Source organism: Pseudoliparis swirei, chromosome 7, assembly GCF_029220125.1.
Source record: "Pseudoliparis swirei isolate HS2019 ecotype Mariana Trench chromosome 7, NWPU_hadal_v1, whole genome shotgun sequence".
NCBI classification, from domain to species: Eukaryota; Metazoa; Chordata; class Actinopteri; order Perciformes; family Liparidae; genus Pseudoliparis; species Pseudoliparis swirei.
Genome location: NC_079394.1, coordinates 23,543,956 through 23,566,170, shown reverse-complemented (window position 1 = coordinate 23,566,170; position 22,215 = coordinate 23,543,956). Strand labels below are relative to the sequence as shown.

General features: G+C 46.6%; 1 protein-coding gene across 4 annotated transcripts in view; it reads right to left on the bottom strand.

Moving 5' to 3' along the window:
* Positions 1-22,215, bottom strand: part of slc20a2 (solute carrier family 20 member 2) — a 45,962-nt gene that overhangs the window by 4,270 nt on the left and 19,477 nt on the right. For 2 of the 4 annotated variants that reach the window (XM_056419857.1, XM_056419859.1), the window contains 9 exons: positions 11,951-12,507; positions 10,863-11,003; positions 10,305-10,390; positions 7,901-7,997; positions 7,613-7,732; positions 6,438-6,668; positions 4,755-5,394; positions 4,359-4,544; positions 2,294-2,378 (listed from right to left, as the gene is read on the bottom strand). In XM_056419857.1, the coding sequence (XP_056275832.1) occupies positions 2,294-2,378; positions 4,359-4,544; positions 4,755-5,394; positions 6,438-6,668; positions 7,613-7,732; positions 7,901-7,997; positions 10,305-10,390; positions 10,863-11,003; positions 11,951-12,239 (1,875 nt within the window). In that variant the 5' untranslated portion in view covers positions 12,240-12,507. Of the gene's footprint in view, positions 1-2,293; positions 2,379-4,358; positions 4,545-4,754; positions 5,395-6,437; positions 6,669-7,612; positions 7,733-7,900; positions 7,998-10,304; positions 10,391-10,862; positions 11,004-11,950; positions 12,508-18,062; positions 18,158-19,200; positions 19,374-22,215 lie in introns of those variants that run through there. The other 2 variants (XM_056419858.1, XM_056419860.1) reach the window with 2 other exon arrangements.

Sequence of the window (22,215 nt, the reverse complement as noted above, 5' to 3'; positions counted from 1 at the left end):
GCTCTTCGCAACCAGCTCGGGTCCAAAATGTCTGTTAGTCAGAGCAAGCCGATCATAAAAGTTACCGCGACCCGAGTTTGTCACGCGGTGACGTCTGAAATCTGCAGATCTGGTGTTTACATGTTTTTTAAATTTTTTTATTTTATTCCGCAAATTTATATCATCTCTGCTCATGTCAGACGTCCACACGTGAACTCTTCTCTCACCTTTATTCCACACATCGAATCAGAACAGTGTGATTTCATGTTTATGGACACGCTTCAGTGCGTCGGGGGGGCACGTGCAGTGACTGCGGCGCTGGAGTTGAACCGAGCGCCTGCTCTTATACGGCCGGAGGAACACGAGACGCCTTCTGTCCCGCCGGAGACTACATTTGGAAGGTCAACAAAGTCCAGTGGCGTTTGTGGTCCAGGGGTCGTCTCGACTAGACCGCGCCGAAATATCTTCAGGGAAGGAAAGGTTGCAGGCCGACCGTCTACTTCTCAGAAAGTTACTCAACTTTTACCCTTTTGTGTGGGTTATTTAGATTTATTCTGAGAAGCCCAAATGTACAGAAACCTAAACTTAGCTTTATTCTGAAAAGCCCAAATGTACAGAAACCTAAACTTAGCTTTATTCTGAAAAGCCCAAATGTACAGCAACCTAAACTTAGCTTTATTCTGAAAAGCCCAAATGTACAGCAACCTAAACTTAGCTTTATTCTGAAAAGCCCAAATGTACAGCAACCTAAACTTAGCTTTATTCTGAAAAGCCCAAATGTACAACAACCTAAACTTAGCTTTATTCTGAAAAGCCTAAATGCACATAGACCTAAACTCTCTGTGCATTTCAGGCACCTGTCAAGCGTACGAGACGACGCGTCACTGCACGTGCTCCCACCGGCGGAGGGGCATCCGTTCAGTTTCATCTGCATCTCCGCCGACTCAAGCACACGATCAAATCCCCATCACAAGAACTTTGACTTTTGTCCGTCAGTAGGTTGGATGCTTGGCATGGCAGGTGATTATCCAGGGGTTTAGGGAAGGGATGAGGAGGGTGAGGGGTGGAGATAAGAAATGGATGTTGATGTTGACGTTTAGACAAATTGATCATCAGTAATTTAATACCAGTTTTGAGTCTTGTGCAGTTTCCCCTTAGCAGGCCTTTTGAAAGAGCGAAACCACCCCCAACACTCCCTGTCCTTATCTTATGTCTGTCTGTTGAATATAAAGAGAGCTATCTGAGCTTGGCCATAAAGACTGGAAACAAGAGGTACTGGCTCATCCAACCGGATCTGACCAGCATTTTATTTTACGCGCTGCATGATATCTCGGCTGGATGCTCCCTCGAGTCTCCACTGCTTACCTGGCAACTGATCACAGCCAATAAAGAGGCTGGAAAATACGTTAAAAAAAACAAAAACGAGCATTAAACGGCAGAGAAACGGGATCCTTCTAATCTACCTAAAAAAAGAGAATGTGAAGTAGAGGACGATACATTAAAGTTCATCAGCTCTGCTATACTCGACTTACTGCGCGATTATTTGATAAACTCGAATTTGATCAATCACTTTTTGCTGCTGGGGGGGAAACTGCAGGAGAAGTCAAAACAGCAACTTCAGGAGTTGAGTGATTGTCGGTGGCGATTGTAAGCTACGGGTGAAGCGGTGAAGGGGCTTCACCACCAATGACACCAATACCTTGCAGTGGGTGGAGCTTATTGGGACGCCCGCATTTGACGCAACGAGCACTGTTAACGCGCTCATTACTTCAATGCAAAATCCGCTGTGAGTGGAGAGACACAGAGAGAGGTGCAGAGGAGAGGGGTAAATAAAAGAGTAAAAAACAAGTGCGGCAGGTGGGGTTTGGGGTTGTGGGGGTGGAGGGGTTGAGGGGGGGTCCTGTAGCCAAGCACAGGAGGTGAGGACCGACACGCCAAACCACGCTGAGAGGGCAATAAAAACATGGAAGAGAGTTGGTGGAAATGAAGCATGAGACACCAAGGATGAGACACCATGTTGATGGTGGTTGTCCGCCACATCTTCCGAGTTTAGATCCGAGGTTTCCTGGAAAGAAACAGGAGAGGGGGGGGGGGCTGCACACTGCCGCGGCGGGCTGGGGAACAGCTCCAATTGTTTGTCTTATTAAATGAATCAGAACTTTTTCTCTCTCTGCTGATTTTTATTTTGGGGATCCAGCTTAAGGAGACCCGGTGCCCCGGGAGGCAGTGGAAGCCCCCCCCGCCCCCTGGAAACGTGCCTGTTGAAAGGGTTAAAGTGGTGAGAGGCCATCTGGAGGGGGCCGCTCGCTCATACCTTGCAGTGCGTGGTACTGACAGGGATTCCGATATTGGAAGCAAACACCACTGTGAGTGCAGAGGCCAGTTCAATCGTGAATCCACTGTGAAAGGGAGGGGAGGGGTAGAGATGGGAGGGGGGGACAAAGAGACATCCTTCATTATGATGTCTACCATCGAGGTCTGGATCGTGGAATATGCCTACTACCAACTACGCCATGGCCACTCACCTACACACACTTGTATAAGCGGGTCAATTATATAAGTGTGCCACACGCTCTGAGCGCATCACAAAGAGATTTTGCGAGGCCACTTAGATCTGCAGCAGTCCGACCCTGTGGCGAGCAGAGCGATGAAAATCCACATTTCAAGTCACAAACTAAATACAAAAAAGAGATACACCGCCGCTGCTCCGGCCACCGACTACAGACACACACACACACGTTCCTGTCCTCGCCCCCGAAACGAGCCTCATTGTCAGACTGATGCATGGAAACGGACACTGTGGTGGACAAGAGGGGCCTTTGGAAATGCAGAACCAGAGCGAAATGGTCTTCGAGTCCTGGCAAACCACCGAGCCGGTGATGGAAAGAAGCGGTTAGGAGAAAAAGAAAAAGAGGCGCAGAGCGAGAGAGGGGCCAAGGTGAAAGGAGAACATGGAGACAGAGGGAGAAGTAATGAGAGTGGGAACAACCGCCAGACTTTAGGGAGGATTTAGAGGTGGCACGACGATAAAAAAAAACCCAAGACATAAAGATGCAGCAAGAAAACGATAAAAGGAGGGAAGGAAGAAAAGAAGGAAGCGAGGGGGAAGAGGAGGAGGAGGAAGAGGAGTAGCTCAAGAAGAAGTGGAAGAAGAAAAGAAGAAGGGGGTTAACCGCAAGGTTAGGGGAGAGGGTAGGAAGAAAAGAAAGAAAAGAGAGGAGGACAGAGAAAGGAAAGAGCAAGAGGCGGAGTCAGACTGGCGTCCCTCCCCCGCGGCGGGAGAAGAGAGGCCAGTGTTCCCACTGTGGCGTCACCCCTGCCTCCCCCTCCCTACTCTACTTCTCACCCAGACTGCCAAACCACTTCCTGTTACCCTGTGTGATGTTCCCGCAAGCACCCGCAAAACTTGGAACAATTCAGAGCTCGACACACACGTACAGCACATTCAGCGCACGGCGCCCTGCAGGCGTCGAGCCTCGCCGTCTTCGGCCGACTCCCAACACACAAACAACCTCGAGGTAGAAAGAGAGAGATGGAGGGAAATCGATCGGGTTGATGTCCGTTGCTGAGGTTGTGCCCTCTGGATATATACGTGTTGTGCTCTTATGTATTCAGGATGGTTACGCAACGAGGGAGAAGGGCGAAAGGCAAACAGAGCGAGTATCGTCACGACTTCGTTCTCTCTGGATTTCTACACAAAACGATAGAGAATTAGTTCGATCAATTGTGTTGGTGGGAGAAAGTGTAGAACATTATAGTTGTGTTGTTTAGTACTCATAATATATTCATCATCATCATCACAGATTGCATTTGTCTCTTTTAAAAACAGAGACTATGCATTTACTGCCTGTAATCACAGAAACAGATACACAAAAAAGGTTCTTCCATCTTCACAAACAGGCCTTTTCAGATGCAGCAGGCATAGAAAACTAGTATATAGACTATATATACAAATATGTATATATATACATAGTAGAACCGTGTACTTGCAGGTTCCTTGTGCAGCAGAAGGGCCGTGTGGCCTCCAGCGGCAGCTGTTTGGGAAGTGCTCCAGACAGACGCCATCGATTAGTCGACAAGTTTACTCAAGCCGTAAAGGTGCTCTTAATGTCACGAGGCTGCCTCAGCGTAGTGTGGATTTATGGAAGTCAGTTCTTCAATAACATTTAACAGCCTTATTAAAAATACATTTTGTGTGTGTGTGTGTGTGTGTGTGAAATACTTACCAAGGACGTCGTTCCACCGGATGTCGAGCCTTTTTGGAAGTTATTCTCTCGCTCTTATCCAGTTCCTTCTTTCTCCCTCTCACAGTCCTCCATCACACACAGACGCTCCAACCCCGCACACCCAACCCCCCTCCCACGCAGAGCCGTTCTCACCTTGAGGGCGTGATAGGAGTCAGGTCCTTGCCCATGGTCTGGATGACGCGGCGGCCCCACACCCACAGGCCGGCGCAGATGCCGACGCCGCCGTAAAGCAGCAGCCAGAGCGGGGTGTCGCCGTCCTGCATCACGCCGCCCTGGTCGTAGATCATCCACAGCGCCACCAGGGGCCCGATGGCGTTACTGCGGAGGTGAGGAAATCGAGCGTGACTTCAGGCAGCTCCTCTAATATTCATGCGAGACTGAAAAAAGCCGGTTTTCCTGTATTTGTGGGCACAACATCTTTACTTGGATGTGTTCTTATAGTTTGAAAAGCTCATGGTGTATATATACACATCTATAAATATATATAGATGTATATGTATACGATCAGGTGGCAGCAGGAGGCAGCACCTGACATCGTTGCCTCCGTGGGCGAAGGAGCCGAAGCAGGCGGTGAGGATCTGCAGGAAGTGAAACAGCAGGAAGACCTCGGGCTTGTCCTTCTCCTCGTTATCCTCCTCGGCCAAGTCGTCCAGGGGCACGGGAGCCGGCGCTCCGTCCTCGTCCAGCCCCTCCAGCTCCGTGGCCAGCTTCATCTCCATCCCGCCCTCGTCGGCCTCGATCTCAGCCTCCGCCACGGCGTTGCAGTACGACGAGTAGCTGTCGTAGCGCACCCGCTTCTTGGTGTAGGACACGCTGTTGCTCCGGCCGCCCCCCTCCCCCACCAGCTTCTCGCTGTCGTCGCGGGACTCCGAGCGGACGAGCGGCTGCACGGGCATGCCGCAGATGGCCGCCGTGTAGCAGGTGTAGCTGTTGTTGCGCCGCAGCAGGCGGTAGTTGTTGTCCGGCTGGCCCGAGTTGGAGCCCGAGCGGTCGCCGTCGTCCATGCGGCCCAGGTGGATCTTGTGCAGCAGGTCCTTGTACAGGCCCGAGTCCTTGTGCACGGTGTGGTACACCTGGCCGTCGCTGCGCACGTGGCCGCTGTCGAAGCTGAAGCTGCCGTTGGAGATGGGCGACTTGAGGCAGCCGTTGGTCATCGAGTTGGTCCGGCCTGGGGGAGAGGAGGCGTTGGTGAACAGAATAACACTTTACGGTTTACTCGCTTCAAAATACAGAAACTGAAAAGGTGTCCGAGGCAGAGGAAGCAAACAAGAAGCCGTTTCTGTAAAGGCTTATTAAATTAGTGGAGTATACTATTTTGTCCTGAAAAAATTTGAATGTAATTGGGGATTAATGCACTGTGTGTACAATTATACTTATGTTATAATGTAGTATGTTTTATATTGATTACGGAGTTTTCATTTCAAATGTCAAAGGGAATTTTATGTGAACTTTGGAAACCTTGGAGACTCCTACAGCGTAGTTTGGCAATCGGGCAAGTTATTTATTTCCCGTTACCGTCCATCTTTTTTAACCCTTGTGTTGCCTTCGGGTCAATTTGACCCGATTCAATGTTTCACCCTCCTGTCGCCTTCGGGTCAATATGACCCGATTCAATGTTTAACCCTCCTGTTACCTTTATATTTACTAACATATTTTACCCTTGAGGTCAATATGACCCCAGCTATTAAAATCTCCAGAAAATTATTAGAATTAATATTGTTTTCCAAGTTTAAGTGTGAGGTACTTTATGTTTGTTTGTTGACTCCCGACATTAAACATTGAATCGGGTCAAATTGACCCGAAGGCGACAGGAGGGTTAAATATTGAATCGGGTCAAAATGACCCGAAGGCAACACAAGGGTTAATGCATATCTCGACTGGAATCTCGACTTTTGCAGTTTATATGTCTCTAAAGTCACAACACACATAGATTTATTGTAAAAAAAAAAATTTAAAAAGAAACTAAAAACACACTGTCTTGAGGAGGGCCATATGGCCATTAAGATTTTGTAAAAAAATAAATACAAATGTTTTAAATCGCGTCACAAGATGTAGGTTTGGGTTTCTTCCTGCTCTCCTAAATGCCACATTAATGGAGCAACAGAGTTGTCCCCGCTTAAAGAACAGAGACAGTTATTTCCTTCCACATCTGGAATCAAAGGCGTTTATAATAATACTTATATAATAGTGATAATAATGTGACTGTCTTACCGTACGCCCTGCCATTGGGCAGGATGTTGCCTCCATTGGACATGTTGGCGAGTTCTCTGCTGAACTCGCGTGCGCTCCGTTCGGCGCCGCCCGTGAGCGACAGCACGGCCTCGTCCGTGCCCTTGGCCCCCGGCAGCTCCTTGAAGACGGGGCTCTCCTCTTCCTCTTCGGGGATCTTGTCCAGGCTCTCGTCGGAGATCCTGGAGAGGGCCTGCTCCTTCTTTAGGCGACCTGGAGGACGCAGAGTGGCGGAGAGCTCGGGTCAGAACACAACTCTTCACTCAGCGGGCGTGTCTATGCTAATATTTATGAGAGACATTTAGAGTGTGACAGTGAAATATGGGAGGGAGAAAAAAGTCAATGCTGGTGGAAAAAGAAACATTTATCTGGATTATTTTCAATTGGGGTAAACAAATTTTTTCCCATGCGTCAATATTAACCATTTAGAAAAAACTTACCGTAACATTACACAACCCCCCCCCTTCTCTCTCTCAAAACGCTCAGTACAAACACACAAACTTGGCCACCACCTGTTTTGCTTCTACGTGTGCAGCAATATCCAGATCAGGACCCGTAACATCAGCTTCAAGCCCGAAAGGCATTCGGAGGTGGAGGTGGTGGTTTTAGCTCTCTAAAACTAGTAGAAATTAGCTTCATGTTATCCTCATCACTGATATTATATTGCAGGCATTTCAGGATTGCAGTTTAAGAGTTTGTAGCTTTGTGTTTGGATTGGTTGCGATAAACAAAACGTTCTTATTTTTCCGGACTTGCATGTCGTCCACCACTCCACTCATTTATTTAACGTGCCACGGGTTTTAAAGTGTCGCTGCGGGACAATGCTCTCCGTTAAAAAGAAACGATTCCTAACCCCCGCTCTCTCTGCAGCGATCCGCGATCTTAGCCTCTGAGCATCTGGCCGAGTGAGTAGATGGGCGCTGAGAAAACATCCAAGTGTCTGAAAAGGGGAAAAAGAAGAAGAGCACCACACAGAGTTCAGGGGGTTTCTTTTGGGGCCTTTAGTGGCTCTGGCAGAGGCCGGTGAGCAAACACATCCGCTGGCACCCCTTGTTTGGTGTCGGAGGGAGGATGGGGCCGTTTGTCAGGGTGCTGGGCTTTCAGATGGCGTGAGAAAGACTGGACACAAACACACACACACACACACAGATACCTACTTGCTATTTTCCTCCTCATCCAGGGACAGACCAAGAACCAGACCAGAGCTGCACAGATCAGCGACCCAGCTAAAGTGATGAGGAAGATGGCCCACACCGGGAGCATCTGCAACCCGAGCACTGCAATGAATGAGCACGCACGCACACACACACACACACAATTTATAATCCACTTTCGTCCCCCCTTCAGAAGGAATCTTGAGCGAATGCGCGACGCCCCGTTAAGACGGAGGTGATATTTCGATGGTGCTTCGGCGTCAGACTGAGCGGAGACGGCAGAACACTTACGCGGCGCTCCGGTGTACATGATGGAGAACGTGTTGATGCCGATGGTGGTGGCGTAGAAGACGGGCAGCGCTCGCAGGCCGTTGGGGACGGAATCTTCCTGCGAGGGCGAACACACACAAACACACACACAGTCAGCTGATGAACTTTCAATTTGAACTTATTGGCGATGTGAGGCGGTCACCATTGTTTTTCTAGATAACAATCGAGCAAATTTGTATTTAAAAAAACAAACTCATGTTTTTATTTATTTAATGCACACGGCGTATTGGCACATACAACAGTACATTAAAAGAGCGGATATGATTATTAGGTTACATTCATCAGCTTAATGTTTTGATAATTGTTAATATTTTATTGTATACATTTTTTTAAATAAAAATGTTCAATATTCTCTAAATATTTTAGTTTATATAAATATATATATATATATATATAAGAATATAAAAAATATAAAAATACATATTAAAGTGAATCTTTTGGGGTTTTAGACTGATGGTCAGATAAAAACATATATATATATATATATTAGTGCTGTGAAAAATAACGCGTTAACTCAGTTAATTAAATTACAGGTTTAACTAGTTTTTGTTTTTTTACGCATTTAACGCATGCGCAGAATGAGCTTCCAATCCGTCTGTTGTTGGTCGTCTCGAACCAGCAGCATGTCATTCTGTCTCTACGTGTTGCGTTAACACGACTCCGATCTCCGAGCTCTGATGCCGGCGCGCGCACTGGTGAGCAATGCAGGGCTCTCAAGTGTCACGCATTGAGCGTGAGACTCACGCATTTCGGTCTTAACTCCCGCACTCCCGCCACACATCGTATTTCTCACGCTGAAAAAAACTCTCGGCTCTTTAATTTTTTAATGCAGGGGTGTTCCATATGTTGATCGCGGTCGCCGCAGAGCTTCGATGCCGGCGCGCGCATCGCTCTGTCGCGCGAGCCGAGAATTGTTGACGGGGGGGGGGGGGGGGGGTAGATGAAAATTACAGGGTGACGGGTGGAGATTTCCCCGTTATAATAGGAGGGGAAACACTGGAGTTGAAATTTTTTGGGAGCACCGAAGACCCATTTTGACCCAGGAAAAACCCTGAATGTATATATGGGATTAATCATGATTAATCCACAGAAACCTGTGATTAACCTGATTACAAATTTTAATCGTTTCACAGCCCTAATATACAGGACTGTCTCAGAAAATTAGAATATTGTGATAAAGTTCTTTATTTTCTGTAATGCAATTAAAAAAACAAAAATGTCATGCATTCTGGATTCATTACAAATCAACTGAAATATTGCAAGCCTTTTATTCTTTTAATATTGCTGATTATGGCTTACAGCTTAAGAAAACTCTAAAATCCTATCTCATAAAATTTTAATATTTCCTCAGACCAAGTAAAAAAAAAGATTTATAACAGCTGAGTGTTTGTCAAGGCTCAGGAAACCCTTGCAGGTGTTTCGAGTTAATTAGACAATTCAAGTTATTTGTTTAATACCCTACTAGTATACTTTTTCATGATATTCTAATATTTAGAGATAGGATATTTGAGTTTTCTTAAGCTGTAAGCCATAATCAGCAATATTAAAAGAATAAAAGGCTTGCAATATTTCAGTTGATTTGTAATGAATCCAGAATGCATGACATTTTTGTTTTTTTAATTGCATTACAGAAAATAAAGAACTTCATCACAATATTCTAATTTTCTGAGACAGTCCTGTATATATACATACATACGTATATACAGTCCTACCTCTGCTGTACTACTTATCTGTCTATGTCATTTCCCATGTGATGACCAGCCTGCCCTGATCTAATTGACCTTCAGTGTTGCGCTTTATCTCCTTTTTTCAGTTTTATCTTTGTGTGTTTTTGTTGTGATGACAAACTTATAGTACGTATCTGATAAAAGCTCAACTTCCTATTGAGGTCACAAGTTCAGCTGTGGAAAAGGTCAAAGCAGGTCAAATGGATCCCTCTTGCATAAGGCGCGGTTTAGCAATATGAGGAGTCGCATAAACGATATGACCAACCCACCGGTCAGTCAAGAAAATCTTGAAAAGTAATAAATGTCAACAGTAGTACACCATGACTCTGTCCTAAACATGACTCATTCACAGGGGATCCTGCGGTCGTGATCACTCAACACTTTTCTCTTTCTGGTCTGCAACAGACTGTTACGTCACAACAGATCTGAAACTGCTGCCCAATCAAATGGACTTTTACATTTGTTTGTATCTGTGCTAAAGTTCTCAGGACAGGTTTGTGTGGACACATCTGAATTGTATTTACTCACTCTAACCCTCCACGTAATCTTTGGGCTCCATGTATCCCACGCGGTGTTCTTACTTACGCCCTAGGAGCCTTCAGAAGGCTCGACGTGTCATTGGAGCATAACATACGCACCTTGTTGAGGATGAAGTGTCTGATGAGCAGGAAGAGGAGTCCAGACATGAGTCCAGAGAGCAAAGGGGAGATGAACCACGAGGACACTGGAGAGAAGAGAACAGCGGACCACATCGATACAGTATTGATCAATATTAGTTTCCATATTTATTTTTTTAACCAAAGTAATTTCCCAAAACTGTTGTGGAACAACTGTTTTTTTATTAAGCTGTGGTTTCTACCTGGTTTTCTCCCCCTGGCCAGGTTTATTTTACCAAAAAAGTACGTCCAGCAACTGCATTGCATGCTGGTCTATTAGAAGAGGTCTCTGCCTCTTCTAATATGGATCGCTCCTTGTGTAAAAGGGCTCGAGGGAGTCATCACTGAAATCAAACTGCCGATTACCGTTAGCGTTTGCTGAGCTTAACAAAAAGAAAAAAAGCACTGGAGAAATCCAACGTGGCGACATTTTGTCGATTCTTTTCTTCTGTCAGGTAAAAAACTAAATAGAAGTTGTTGGCTGTATGCGTGCACCATAGACGTAGTCGGATGGGGACACAGATGCACTGGTCTCATTACCGATCTTGACGAGCTGCATCCACTGCACGCCCCTGGTGCCAATGGCCACCATGGAGAAGCCGATGGTGGCGCCGACGATGCAGTGAGTCCCGGAGATGGGCAGCTTGAGGAAGGAGGCGATCAGCTGCCAGACGGCCGACCCTGTGATCCAAGCAGAGGCATCTCATAAAAAACACACTTTTACATCTAAATCATCATTGATGACGTTCTGGAAACATTTTCAAAGGTGAAAAGTGGTGAGATTTCTCCTGTTCGCCATTTGCGTCACTGGATTGAAGACTTAAAAGGAAGAAGAAGAAACAAATGGATTATGACTGCATGTGACATCTATGCTATTTGAAATGCTTAATGGTTGCTTTGGGTCTGGCTCCGCCCACGTTTACTGTAAACACTATCGTAAAAAGCCCTTAACTCGGAGAGGGCTCAAGGAGGCGCACTAATTGCAGTGCTCTCCTCATGGCTGGGATCATACATGATGGAGGAATATTAGCAGGCACAGTGAAAGCCTGCAGCAGAAATGAATCTCATAGTGACGAGAACCACGTGAGGAATAATGGAACGATCATCCAGACTACGAGTATGCCTCTTTACACCATTTTATCCCGTTGGTTATTCTGACGAAACAATGACAAAAATGTCTCCACAGGAATTCAGAGTCTCATCGTCAGGCTGGGATGGATTTTTCTTTCAACGCCTTAAAATAGGACGCGGACATAAATCGTATTGTGTCGTTTTCCGAGAAGCTGCTGGGTGCGCTGGAAGCATTTCCTTGTGCGTTTATCTAATCAAATGCAGAAGTTAAAACTTCTTAATTATGTGTGATTAATACGCCGGTGCACTGTTTGTGATAAAAAACAACTTTCCCACCAGTGTTCACCGGCGGCGGCTGGTCGGCACGCCGCACCGGAAAATTTCAGCGAGACGAGGGGAAACACCCTGTGTGCATATTGTGGTGCATATTATACATATGTATTTATAGAAAATCGTTGTATAACCGATTATTTGCAATAGTCAAGCAAAAATGGTTGATGGGACATAACGAGCGGTTAGAAGAGATCACCATGGAACGGAAATTCTGTCCGACTTACCGAACATGGCGCTGACCTCCCCCGCCATGAGCACGGGCACCGTCTCGTTGTACAGGCTGACGTCGATGATGCCCTTCCGGATGGTCTCCCCGACCTTGGCCCCCAGCAGAATGGAGCCCAGCGTCTCGAAGATGGACGCCAGGATGCACGCCTGCTTCAGCGTGACCACGCCGGAGCCCACCGCCGTGCCGAAGGAGTTGGCCACGTCGTTGGCGCCCACCGAGAAGGCCAGCACGAAGGCGATGATGAAGCCAAGGATGACCAGCCACAGATACCCTTCCATATCCATCTTGATATATTTATAGATTTTCTTTTTTTATCCAAGCGGAGAGAACTAAAATAGCTCAAATAAATTTAAAAAAGAGCTTTGTCCGCTTTTAGCGGAGGACTTAAGCCAAGTCCACTCTTCGTCCCCTGTTTGTAAAGAGTTCGAGGGGAGAAGCCCAGCCGCTAACTCAGCGTTTGGAGCTCAGTCCAGAGAGTGGAGACTAGTGATGGTGGGTGCGGGGAGCATTCCATAGCGAAGTGTGAGACGGCCTGTCCGCGCGACCCTTCACCTGCGGAGACACAAGGGGTTGAGAGACAGATCAGTGTGATGAGCCGTGGTGGCTTTTTATCCACATCTGACCACACCTCCTTTCAGAAAAACAAAAACAGAAGGAGGGGAGGAGCCGAAGTGAGAGAGGAGGAGGAGGAGGAGAGAAAATGAAAAGGGATTCAGGATGAAAGATGATAACGCAGAACTGGCAGTGGATGGAGTGTGTGTGTGTGTGTGTGGGGGGGGGGGGGGGGGGCAGGAGGAGCAGAGGGGGCAGGAGGGGCCGAGGACATCGCAGACTGCCTCTTCGAGCCTCGGCTAGAAGCGTTGTGGAACAAGCTTCGGGAATGCAAATCAAAACAAAAAGCGAAAGCTTTGCTCCAGGACAATATAAAGCATAATACATAAATATAAAGTGCATGGATTTAATTTGAGACTGCAATGCAGTGAGAGCATCAGAGGTGGGAGCTGTGTGGTCGACTGTAGACTGAGTCTTAAATCCCCTCCATGAAGACATTTGTATGGAAATATTGCTTTAACTAATGTGACATATTTCAATTGTCACCTAAACAAGAACCTCATTATTTTAGATGTAAAATGCCCTAAATAACAGCTATTAACTATCTATAGTCCGACAATAAGCATGATTCTGCTGTGAAAAGGATCAGTGGATGACGATCTGAGAATACGTCAATATAGAGCGTTGCTTGTGGAAACTCTCTTTTTAACGAAAACCTCCCAAAATCTCTTCTACAATGCAACAATTTGCTGGTTTTTTTGGGTTCTATATCTCTGTAAGCCAAACATCTTTTAGTCCAACAACATCCCGCCATCGGCATATGTTGTCTTTGCCTGTAGGAGCTTGCGATGGACAATCGTTTTAGGGGGGCAGCAACTCTCGCGGATTCGATTCACCGGTTGATCTGATGGAAAGGCGGATCGAGCAACGGCTTCCCACGTCGCAGTAAAGTTCCACGAGGCGTAGTTACATGCAAATGATGACAATGGGCTTGAAGAGATGATGAGCCCACCAACACTGAAGCCTCTGGTGGACCCTGAGAAACCTCCACAACACCACAAATGACTCGCTCTGGGTTCCTCTGTCTCGCTCTCTCTCTCCACTTTTGTCTCGGCCGCATCATCAAAGTCGTTCTCACGGGTTAATGGCATCCCATTTCCATTTTTGGTGAAGCCAATTGTGAATGGGGGAGCATTAAATGTAAACAGCTTGCAGCACATTCTCTGGGCATGAACCGACTGTGTGCTCCCCATCGCGTGGGGACAGGCAGCTCCTTTCTAAACAGCCCTCAGCGAGTCGCGGCCCCCTCCTCCCAACCGAGCGCTCCATCTGGAACGGTTGAGGTCACGCACCGCTATACTTTACCCTGTGTTGAACCACAACACACACACACACAAATATGATAATAACGTGTCACTAAAGAGACAGTGAAAATGATTGGTTTAAAATCTGAAATCATTTCCCTCACATTAACTCAACAGTTCCCAGGGCAGTAATCATTTAAATAGTAAATATACCGTGTTGACGCGCTAAATGTGTGTGGGAGACCGTCAGCCTGTCAACAACCACTTAAGTTAATGTGAAAAAATATAATATATCGCCACTCATTATCACGGAGAGAAGCCCCGCCCCATTTTCGGGGCACCGGCCAAACGTGTGTGTGCGGCAGCGAGCAAACATTTCACTGTCGTTTCGGCAAGGACGGCTTCTCATTGGCGGATGAAACGTGAATCTTGGGCCACAAAAATGTGCGCTCATTGGCCAATGACATCGTTTTATTATTTCACGTGACTGGACTATTCGGCAGATCAGAGACGTATCGTTCCCTCAGCCAGAGAGCTCCACGGAGCTATGTGAGCAGGTTGCTAACCGGAGCTGGTCAGCTGGAGGCTCAGTGAGTAATGCGCTGTTTAGTTTCCCCTGTCTGTTGTTCCAAAGTCCTGGGACTGAAACTCTCTGGACTACAACGGGGTGAGGGATCTAAAGAGCTGCAGACAAGTGTAAAGCACGAATCTTGCCGCAGTTATCTAGCTAACAGCATGAAGCTAACTCGCTAACAGCATGAAGCTAACCCTGTTTGCAGAGCAGAGCAGCAGAAGGAGACCGAACTGGCATCGAAAACACAACGAAGGAGTTCTGAAAAACAGACACATTCCCTCAAGAATAATGAAACAGGCTGGTTACAGATATGATTGACTTTAACCAGAGAGTTATGGAGACGTTTGCCAACTTTAAAGAGAGGAGGCTACTTGTCTTTACAGTAGTGGGTCTCCTCTGTCCCCCATGTAACATGTGATCTCTTTCTGACTCTATTCTGCTCTGAACCTCTTTCATGTGAGGGTGAAACTCTTTATTTTATTTGCAAACTCTGAAAAAAACAATGTTCCTTAAAGCTGCTCTGAACCTCTCATGCCCAAAGTTACAGTGTGTTGATAGTTGTTATTGGACAGTGTTGAGCACGCTGTGTTCTTTAAATAAAGCTTTGTTTATTTACAATATTCTACTCAAAACCTCTTTTCTTCTCATTGTTGAGTGCTATTTAAACCGCGTCGCCCAACTGCGCCCCCCCGCAAAAAAAATCACCAGCCGCCACTGATGCTAAGATACCATAATATACCATTCCATAAAATATCATACGATAGAAGGACATTCTTTTGCCAGAGATTGAGTAAATATGACACCAGAAGAATAAGAAAAAACAATAAATTAAAAATCCAAACCTATACAAACAATAGAGTGATAGATATATAAAGTGTATACAGAGTAATACTGACACCAGAGCAAACATAGAATGGCACTAACAGTAAGATAAATGTCGTAAAATAAATCAACTAAAATATAAGTAAATTACAACAAGAGTAAAACTATCAAGTGCATGATAATTAATACCAACGCCAGTGTTTAATAGAAACTAGAATAGAAAGGTTTGAGACATACCCTGAATATTTATAACACCATACATGTCAACCTTCACCCCAATAACCTTTAACATTATTAGATGGATAGTTCTCACTTTGTAGAGGACATTACCAGTACCCTGTGGAGATAAGGAGGCACCGGAGAACGAGAACCAGAGCAGCTGTGGGCTGTCAGCGCCATGAGAGGATCTCTAAAGGGATGATGGCGTTAAAAAACACTCCCAATTTTGTCCACATGGACCGCCAGAATCAATTTCAATTCAATTCAGTTTTATTTGGATAGCCCAATTTCACAAATTACAAATTTGTCTCGGAGTGCTTTATAATCTGTACACAGACATCCCTGCCCCAAAACCTCACATCGGATCAGGAAAAACTCCCAAATAACCCTTCAGGGGGAAAAAAGGGAAGAAACCTTCAGGAGAGCAACAGAGGAGGATCCCTCTCCAGGATGGACAGGTGCAATAGATGTAATGTGTACAGAAGGACAGATTTAGAGTTAAAATACATTCAATGAATATGACAGAGTGTATGAATAGTTCATAGGAGGCATATTCCACGATGGAGACCGCCACGATCCATCAGGCAGATGGAGGTAGAGAGGAGGAGTGGGCGGAGACACACAGAACAAAACACAAAACAAAAGTTCCTGGCAGTAGCTTTAACTCGATGCCTGTCGGTACATTTCCTCAGTGTTTACCGCATTCTGACTGCTGTAGACGCAGTGGGCGTCCACAGTGCCTTGCTCAAGAACAATGGCAGGAGTACTCCTGCTATTTAAAAAAGCAATATGTTCAAAGTTGAGGTAATCACACTAATTTGCTTCCTTGCCAAGAGCTGAACGAGCAGATTGATACCACACTCATGTGTGTCTGAAATGTGAAACTACAGCCATCGGTCGCTTATCTTAGCTTCGTCCAAAGCTAAGATAAGCGAAGCGGCGCCCGTAATATAGGCATGATGAGTGGCATCCATCTTCTCGTCTAACATTGGGAAACAAAGGGAAGGATTGCCCAACATGTCAAACTATTCCTTTAACTTTATGGGATGGCAGGACACCAAAGCAACCGCAGGGAATGAAGTAAACGTAACGCTCATGTTACCGAACCGACTCCGAATGAAGAAGAGCACCAGCGGAACGCTCTCGTCGGACGTGACACGCGTCGACAGCGTCTCCGTTGCTGCTGATGTGCGGAGCACACATGTTTGTCCTCGAGTCGAAAATCAATAGCCTACAATCGATTTTTATCTTTTCATTCAGAGAACAATGTATTCTGTTTTGGTGACACGCATGTGCGTGTGTGTGTGTGTGTCCGTGAAGGTTCTCTTTTCAACGGGGTGAGAATGCACTCAGTAAACTAATTCACGAGAGATGTTGGAGATGATGGGTGGGGGCGAGCGACTCGAAGGCGTGGGGGGGACAAAGAGTAGAAGTAGAAGTGGAGTTATCGTTTCGACATGCACATGTTGCAAATAAAATTAAAATAAACACGGATACTGAGTCAGAGAGCCTGGCACGTAGACTTTATCTTTATCTTCACTTTTCAGAAGGTTCTGCACAATGAGCCACTGCCGCTGTCCAAGGTGCTGAACGCAAGACCACCGCGGGACGTGGGAGCTGTCCGAGGCCGACGGCTGTTGTTCACACTTAACTACGTCCAATTTTACAACACCATATTTTACTTGACAAATTGAGCAATACATTTGTGCGGCAAAGTTGTGCGGGATTGACTCGGCCGAGTGAGTGACATGTGTGAGAGGGTTCTAAGTGATAAACGATAATGATGTTGTTATGAATCTCACAATATTCTTCACCACTTGTCAGATTTTGCCAATTTTTGTCACCTTTTGTGGAATACAAACTTTACAGTCTGGGGGATCGGCTGCAGCACAGAAGCCGGTTCATTGTCCCCAGCTCTTGCTGTCCACACGTGTGTGTGTGTGTGTGTGTGTGCGCGTGCGCACGAGGCAAACTGAAAATCCATTTGTTGGTGATTCCTGCTAAGGTGGAAAAGCTCCATTATGTGTAAAAACCAGACAGAGCCCTCGATGTCTAGAGGACACATCCGAGATCAACAATTCTTTTTTGGGGCCAATTATCTGAAGAGAATTTTAACCAAGCAGCTGCATCGCTACCCGAGCAGAGCATCGTCACCGGGGTCACAACATCGACCTCTGAAAAACAACGGCCGACACGTCGCAGCACCACGACTGCCGGGAGGGGGAACCGCTCGCTGCGAGCGCTTCTCTTCTCATGAATCTGTCCTGGAGATACTGCTGCACCACAGCCGGCGCAAAAACACTGTCACGAGCTGCAAGTCTGCATTGACACGCAGCTACACAACCTGCACGCACACTCTCTCCTCTCTCTCTCCCCCATCCTCCTCCTGCTCTCATCAGCTGGACTCAGAGCTAGAACATGAATGCCTTGTCAGAAGATGACTCACGGCGACATCGATACACTGGTGTGGGCTAATTGTTACACCGGCAGCGTACGCAACTGCAGTGCGTTCCTCCCAAGGACACAGGGCGCTCGCATCTACCAGAAAGTTAAAACAACAACAACAACAGAGAGATATGATTATGTCCCAGGAAAAACAACGAGAAAGAAAAGAGCCTGAAATAAACTCCACTCACCTTCATGTATCCTCACGTCAGTAAATAGGGTGACAGACAATGTGGAGGGAGACGAGTGAATGTCAGAGACGAGAAATCACAGAGAATTGATGGGGCTGAGAAAGAGAGAGAGAGAGAGATATGAAATGGACCGGGGGAGAAAAAAAAACAGGCGGGAAGCATGCAACGGCGGTGGGGGGAATGGAATTCTGAGTAGAAGAGAACAGCTGATGACGGGAGGAGAGAAAGGAAGAGAGGCTTAGTGAGAAAATCAGCAGGTTGTGGCACTGTTGCAAAAGAGAACGCGAGAGAGAGAGAGAGCGAGAGAGAGAGAGAGAGAGAGAGAGAGAGGGAGGAAAACAGCACAGCCAGCTGAGTCTAGACTGTCTCTTAAAAGGAAAGTATCCTGAATCGCGCAGCATGCCAGCCAAGCTACGTGCAGATGTGTTGAGCGGCCTGGAGGTAAAAGAAAAAGCAAGAAAAAAGAAGTTAAAAAAATCAAGGAAGGCCGCTGGATGAAGGGCAGTCAGAGCGCCGGAGACGTTCCCCCATTGGTCCCTCTGGGCGCCGTATAATATAATTCATAATAACCAGAAGGGGAGCCCCAGTTACACAATCGAAAATGATGCTGCTACACGTGATGAGATGAGCCCAGCCAATGCTTCTTCCTTTCTTGGTGACACAGAGGCCCCTGTCACACACACACACACACACACACACACACACACTTTCACTTGGCTGCGATTAGTTCGTCACGTTTCTCTGCCTCTTTCCCTCCGCAACAGATGCCTCTCCCGCTTTAGAAAGACGTGCCGAGCGATCGCGTCTTCCTGCCACTCGGTTTCGTCCATGGAGACACGATGAAGAGAGCGGAAACGGATCCGCCGTGGGCTCGGAGAAGCAGAGCGAGCAACTCTTCAACGGATCGTCGACATGCGCTTCGGGAGGCATGGCGAGAGATTCTGACACACACACACACACACACACACACACACACACACGCACACACACACACAAGGTCAAACTTTTCTGGCAGCTACTTAACTCGGATTTAGATTTATAGTTTTTCAACTTTGAGAAAAATGTACCACACAAATGAGGAAAGTTGACTCGTTCGTTTGTCGTCTATACAAGCACAAACAAAAAAACACTAACGTACCTTGACACTCTGGCACCTCAGGTCCGGTTCCCCCTTCGATCTCACATACCGTGAAAGGTCTTAGAAATACTTCATTTGTCCAGTGGCATCTGAGAGGTCTGATCTGGCATTCCTCCTCTCACTCTTCTCCCCTCTCTGCCCGGCCCCCAGTTGGCCCCTGCCTGCTAGAAAGCGTATCTGCGTCAGCTGCACCTGCTGCCTCAGACTCTCCGCCTCACAGCGGGGAGGCACTGTCTCCTCGGAACCAAAACACACACACACACACGCTCTGCACGGTATTTGCGATGAGTCGAGGGGGCGGTCACCGAAGAATGACAACAACCATGTGAAGAACACGTCGCTCTCCACACCAGTCTTCAAAAGAACACACACACACACACACACGCACACAGCTTTCTCCCCGCCGCTGTTGAAGGTCTGCATTGCAGCAGTCAGTCAGGTTGTCACGAAGCAAGTAACCGTGGTAATCCTTCAGATTGCTTCTGACGGCCATATGAGCACACGGGCGATCGGTCGAGCTCTAATGTGACGCCACGGATAGATCTTTAGTTCCCACGACACTTTTTTATAGTCGCGATTGCCGTCCTACGGTCTTCAAAATTGAACCGCCTATAAACATCGTGCTTTATGTATTCATGGAGTATGGAGATGCATTCAATTAAATGTTTGTCATAAATATATGTGTATGTATGTATGTATGTATATATATATATACATACATACACATACTGCACATATACATGTCATTTAGCTGACGCTTTTATCCAAAGCGACTTACAATCATGTTACATTCATACACCTTAGACGCAGCTACAGGGAGCTATTGAGGGCCAAGTGTCTTGCTTAAGGACACATCGACTAGGGCGGGATTAACATACATACATATATCTTTATTTAAAAGGTTTAGACAGAAATTTGTAATTTCTTTAAATTTTGAAGACTTTTATGAATCAAATTTATATTAATTTTTTTGGGTACATTTTGTTCGAATTGAAAAAAAGTCTCATTTTGCCTTTCACAAAACAGAATGATGCCAGTCTCTTTCACACAATAAGACGTAAGGCTTACTAATTAAAACAATACAACTACTAATTAAAGTATCACATTTGTTGATATCGACTGTCGGTATCACCATCGGGACTGAAAAAAAGTCAGATCGATGCGTGTAGAGCTCGATATTAAATTTAGTCAAGATGGCCTTAGATCACTGGTGTTACAGGCGGCGTTACAATGTCATTTTCTGAACTTACCAAACTGTTTTACCTTTACCCACTCAGTCATTATATCCACATTACTGATGATTACCACAAATCTCAGTTGTGTAAATATTTGTGTAAATATTTGGTGATAGGCATTTCGGAAAAATTAAAAAAATAATGTCATATTTGATTTCCATCCACAAAATCAAACAGCCCTTCCCTGGTTTGGATGTTTGGATTAGCCTGGGGAACAGCCTGCGGGGGGTCACCTCTGAGTCCAACTTCAGGGTATGACAGAAGTCAGAGAAATGTACATCTGAGCCTTTAGCAACACTAGAGTGATCCGTATCACAACAGCAAACAATCAGAGCCCCCCCTGGCTTCCAGTATTGAGTAAGCCGTATGTTTGAACACTCCTTTAAGGTCAGCTCTCTCTGGTTTCAGCCCAAGACTGTGCACAGGTTTATCTCTCTCCCTCGCCCCTCACCCCCAAAATGTCAAAGTGACTTGCAAAGGTCTTCACTCTCGAGTAAGTGAAACGGACGCGCTGTGATGTCGTCCTTACACCGTTAGTTTGGCAAAGAATGTCATAAAAAGTAGAAAAAAACATGACTGCCTGACATTCATATTATTTCTACAAGGATTCCAGTCAAGTTAATTAAATAGGTGGGAAATTTGACATAATTCTCTGGAAAGGGTCCAGCTAAGGACACGCGCATGACCAGAGTGCATAACAAAAAACCTCTGGCTTGAAATAGCAGCAAGACAAAGGATACAGTGCCCAAAATAAAGCGTTTCGATCGGCAGAAACTGTTAGTCACCTCTGAAAATACATCGTGCCGTCGGCGGGGGTTCCCCTAATTGACCGGTCCCAATGCGCCTCAAGAATGGTGGGCAAAGAGCCGACTGCTTTATTACCAACGGTGGGGGGCCCCCGCTCTGCTTTCCAGAAGTGATCGGACTTGGGACACACCGACAAAAGGCTGCAGTCCGGCTTTTCTTCTCGTCCTGCCTTCTGCCTCCATGTTCCCGAGTGTAGGAGTCATCTTACCCCTGACCCTCTCTCTCTGTCCCCCCCCCCCCCCCCCCCGCCCCCTCTCCCGATCTCTCCTCATCCCTTGATGCGGAAGCGGAGAATTGTTGATCAGGCTCGGAGCTCCACCTAACCTCCACCTAACCTCCCTCTTTCTCAACAGAGACTGGTAATCTGCCGTTTGGCAGGCTGCGTGGAATTAAAATGTGCTACTGGGGTAAAGTGGCTGCCGGTATTTGCGAGAGAGAGTGTGTGTGTGTGTGCAGGGTTTTTCCTGCATAGAGAAAATTTGGGCGCGCGCCTATGCCGTTTTCCCGAACGCCTATGACAAATCCCGAGCGCCTAAGGCAAAAAAAAGTCTGCGATGGAAAAAAACAAAAACCTGTGTTCATCACGTGCACGTCAGCGAATATGTTCTCAATAGTATGTTTCAAGTCGGCTACAGCCGAACCCTCGTTCTGTTTGGATCAATAGTAATCGAGTTCAGTGTTTTCCCTAAGTTTACAGCTTCAGGGGGGCGGGACTAGTGCTGCTAGCCATGTTGGTGCCCTAAGCTTAATTTAACACTGAGGTGTGCTCACCTGTGTGCGCCCATCACGGCTGAGCGAGGCGCGCGCCGGCATCGGAGCTCTGGCGCGCGCGAGCCGAGAAGAGTTGTTAACGGGGGGGGGGGGGGGGGGGGGGTGCTAGTGAGAGTGCAGAGATATTTCACCCTGTTATAATGGTAGGGGCAACACTGGAGTTGATAAGCGTGTCTTCTTGTCTGATCAATACGCAACTGTG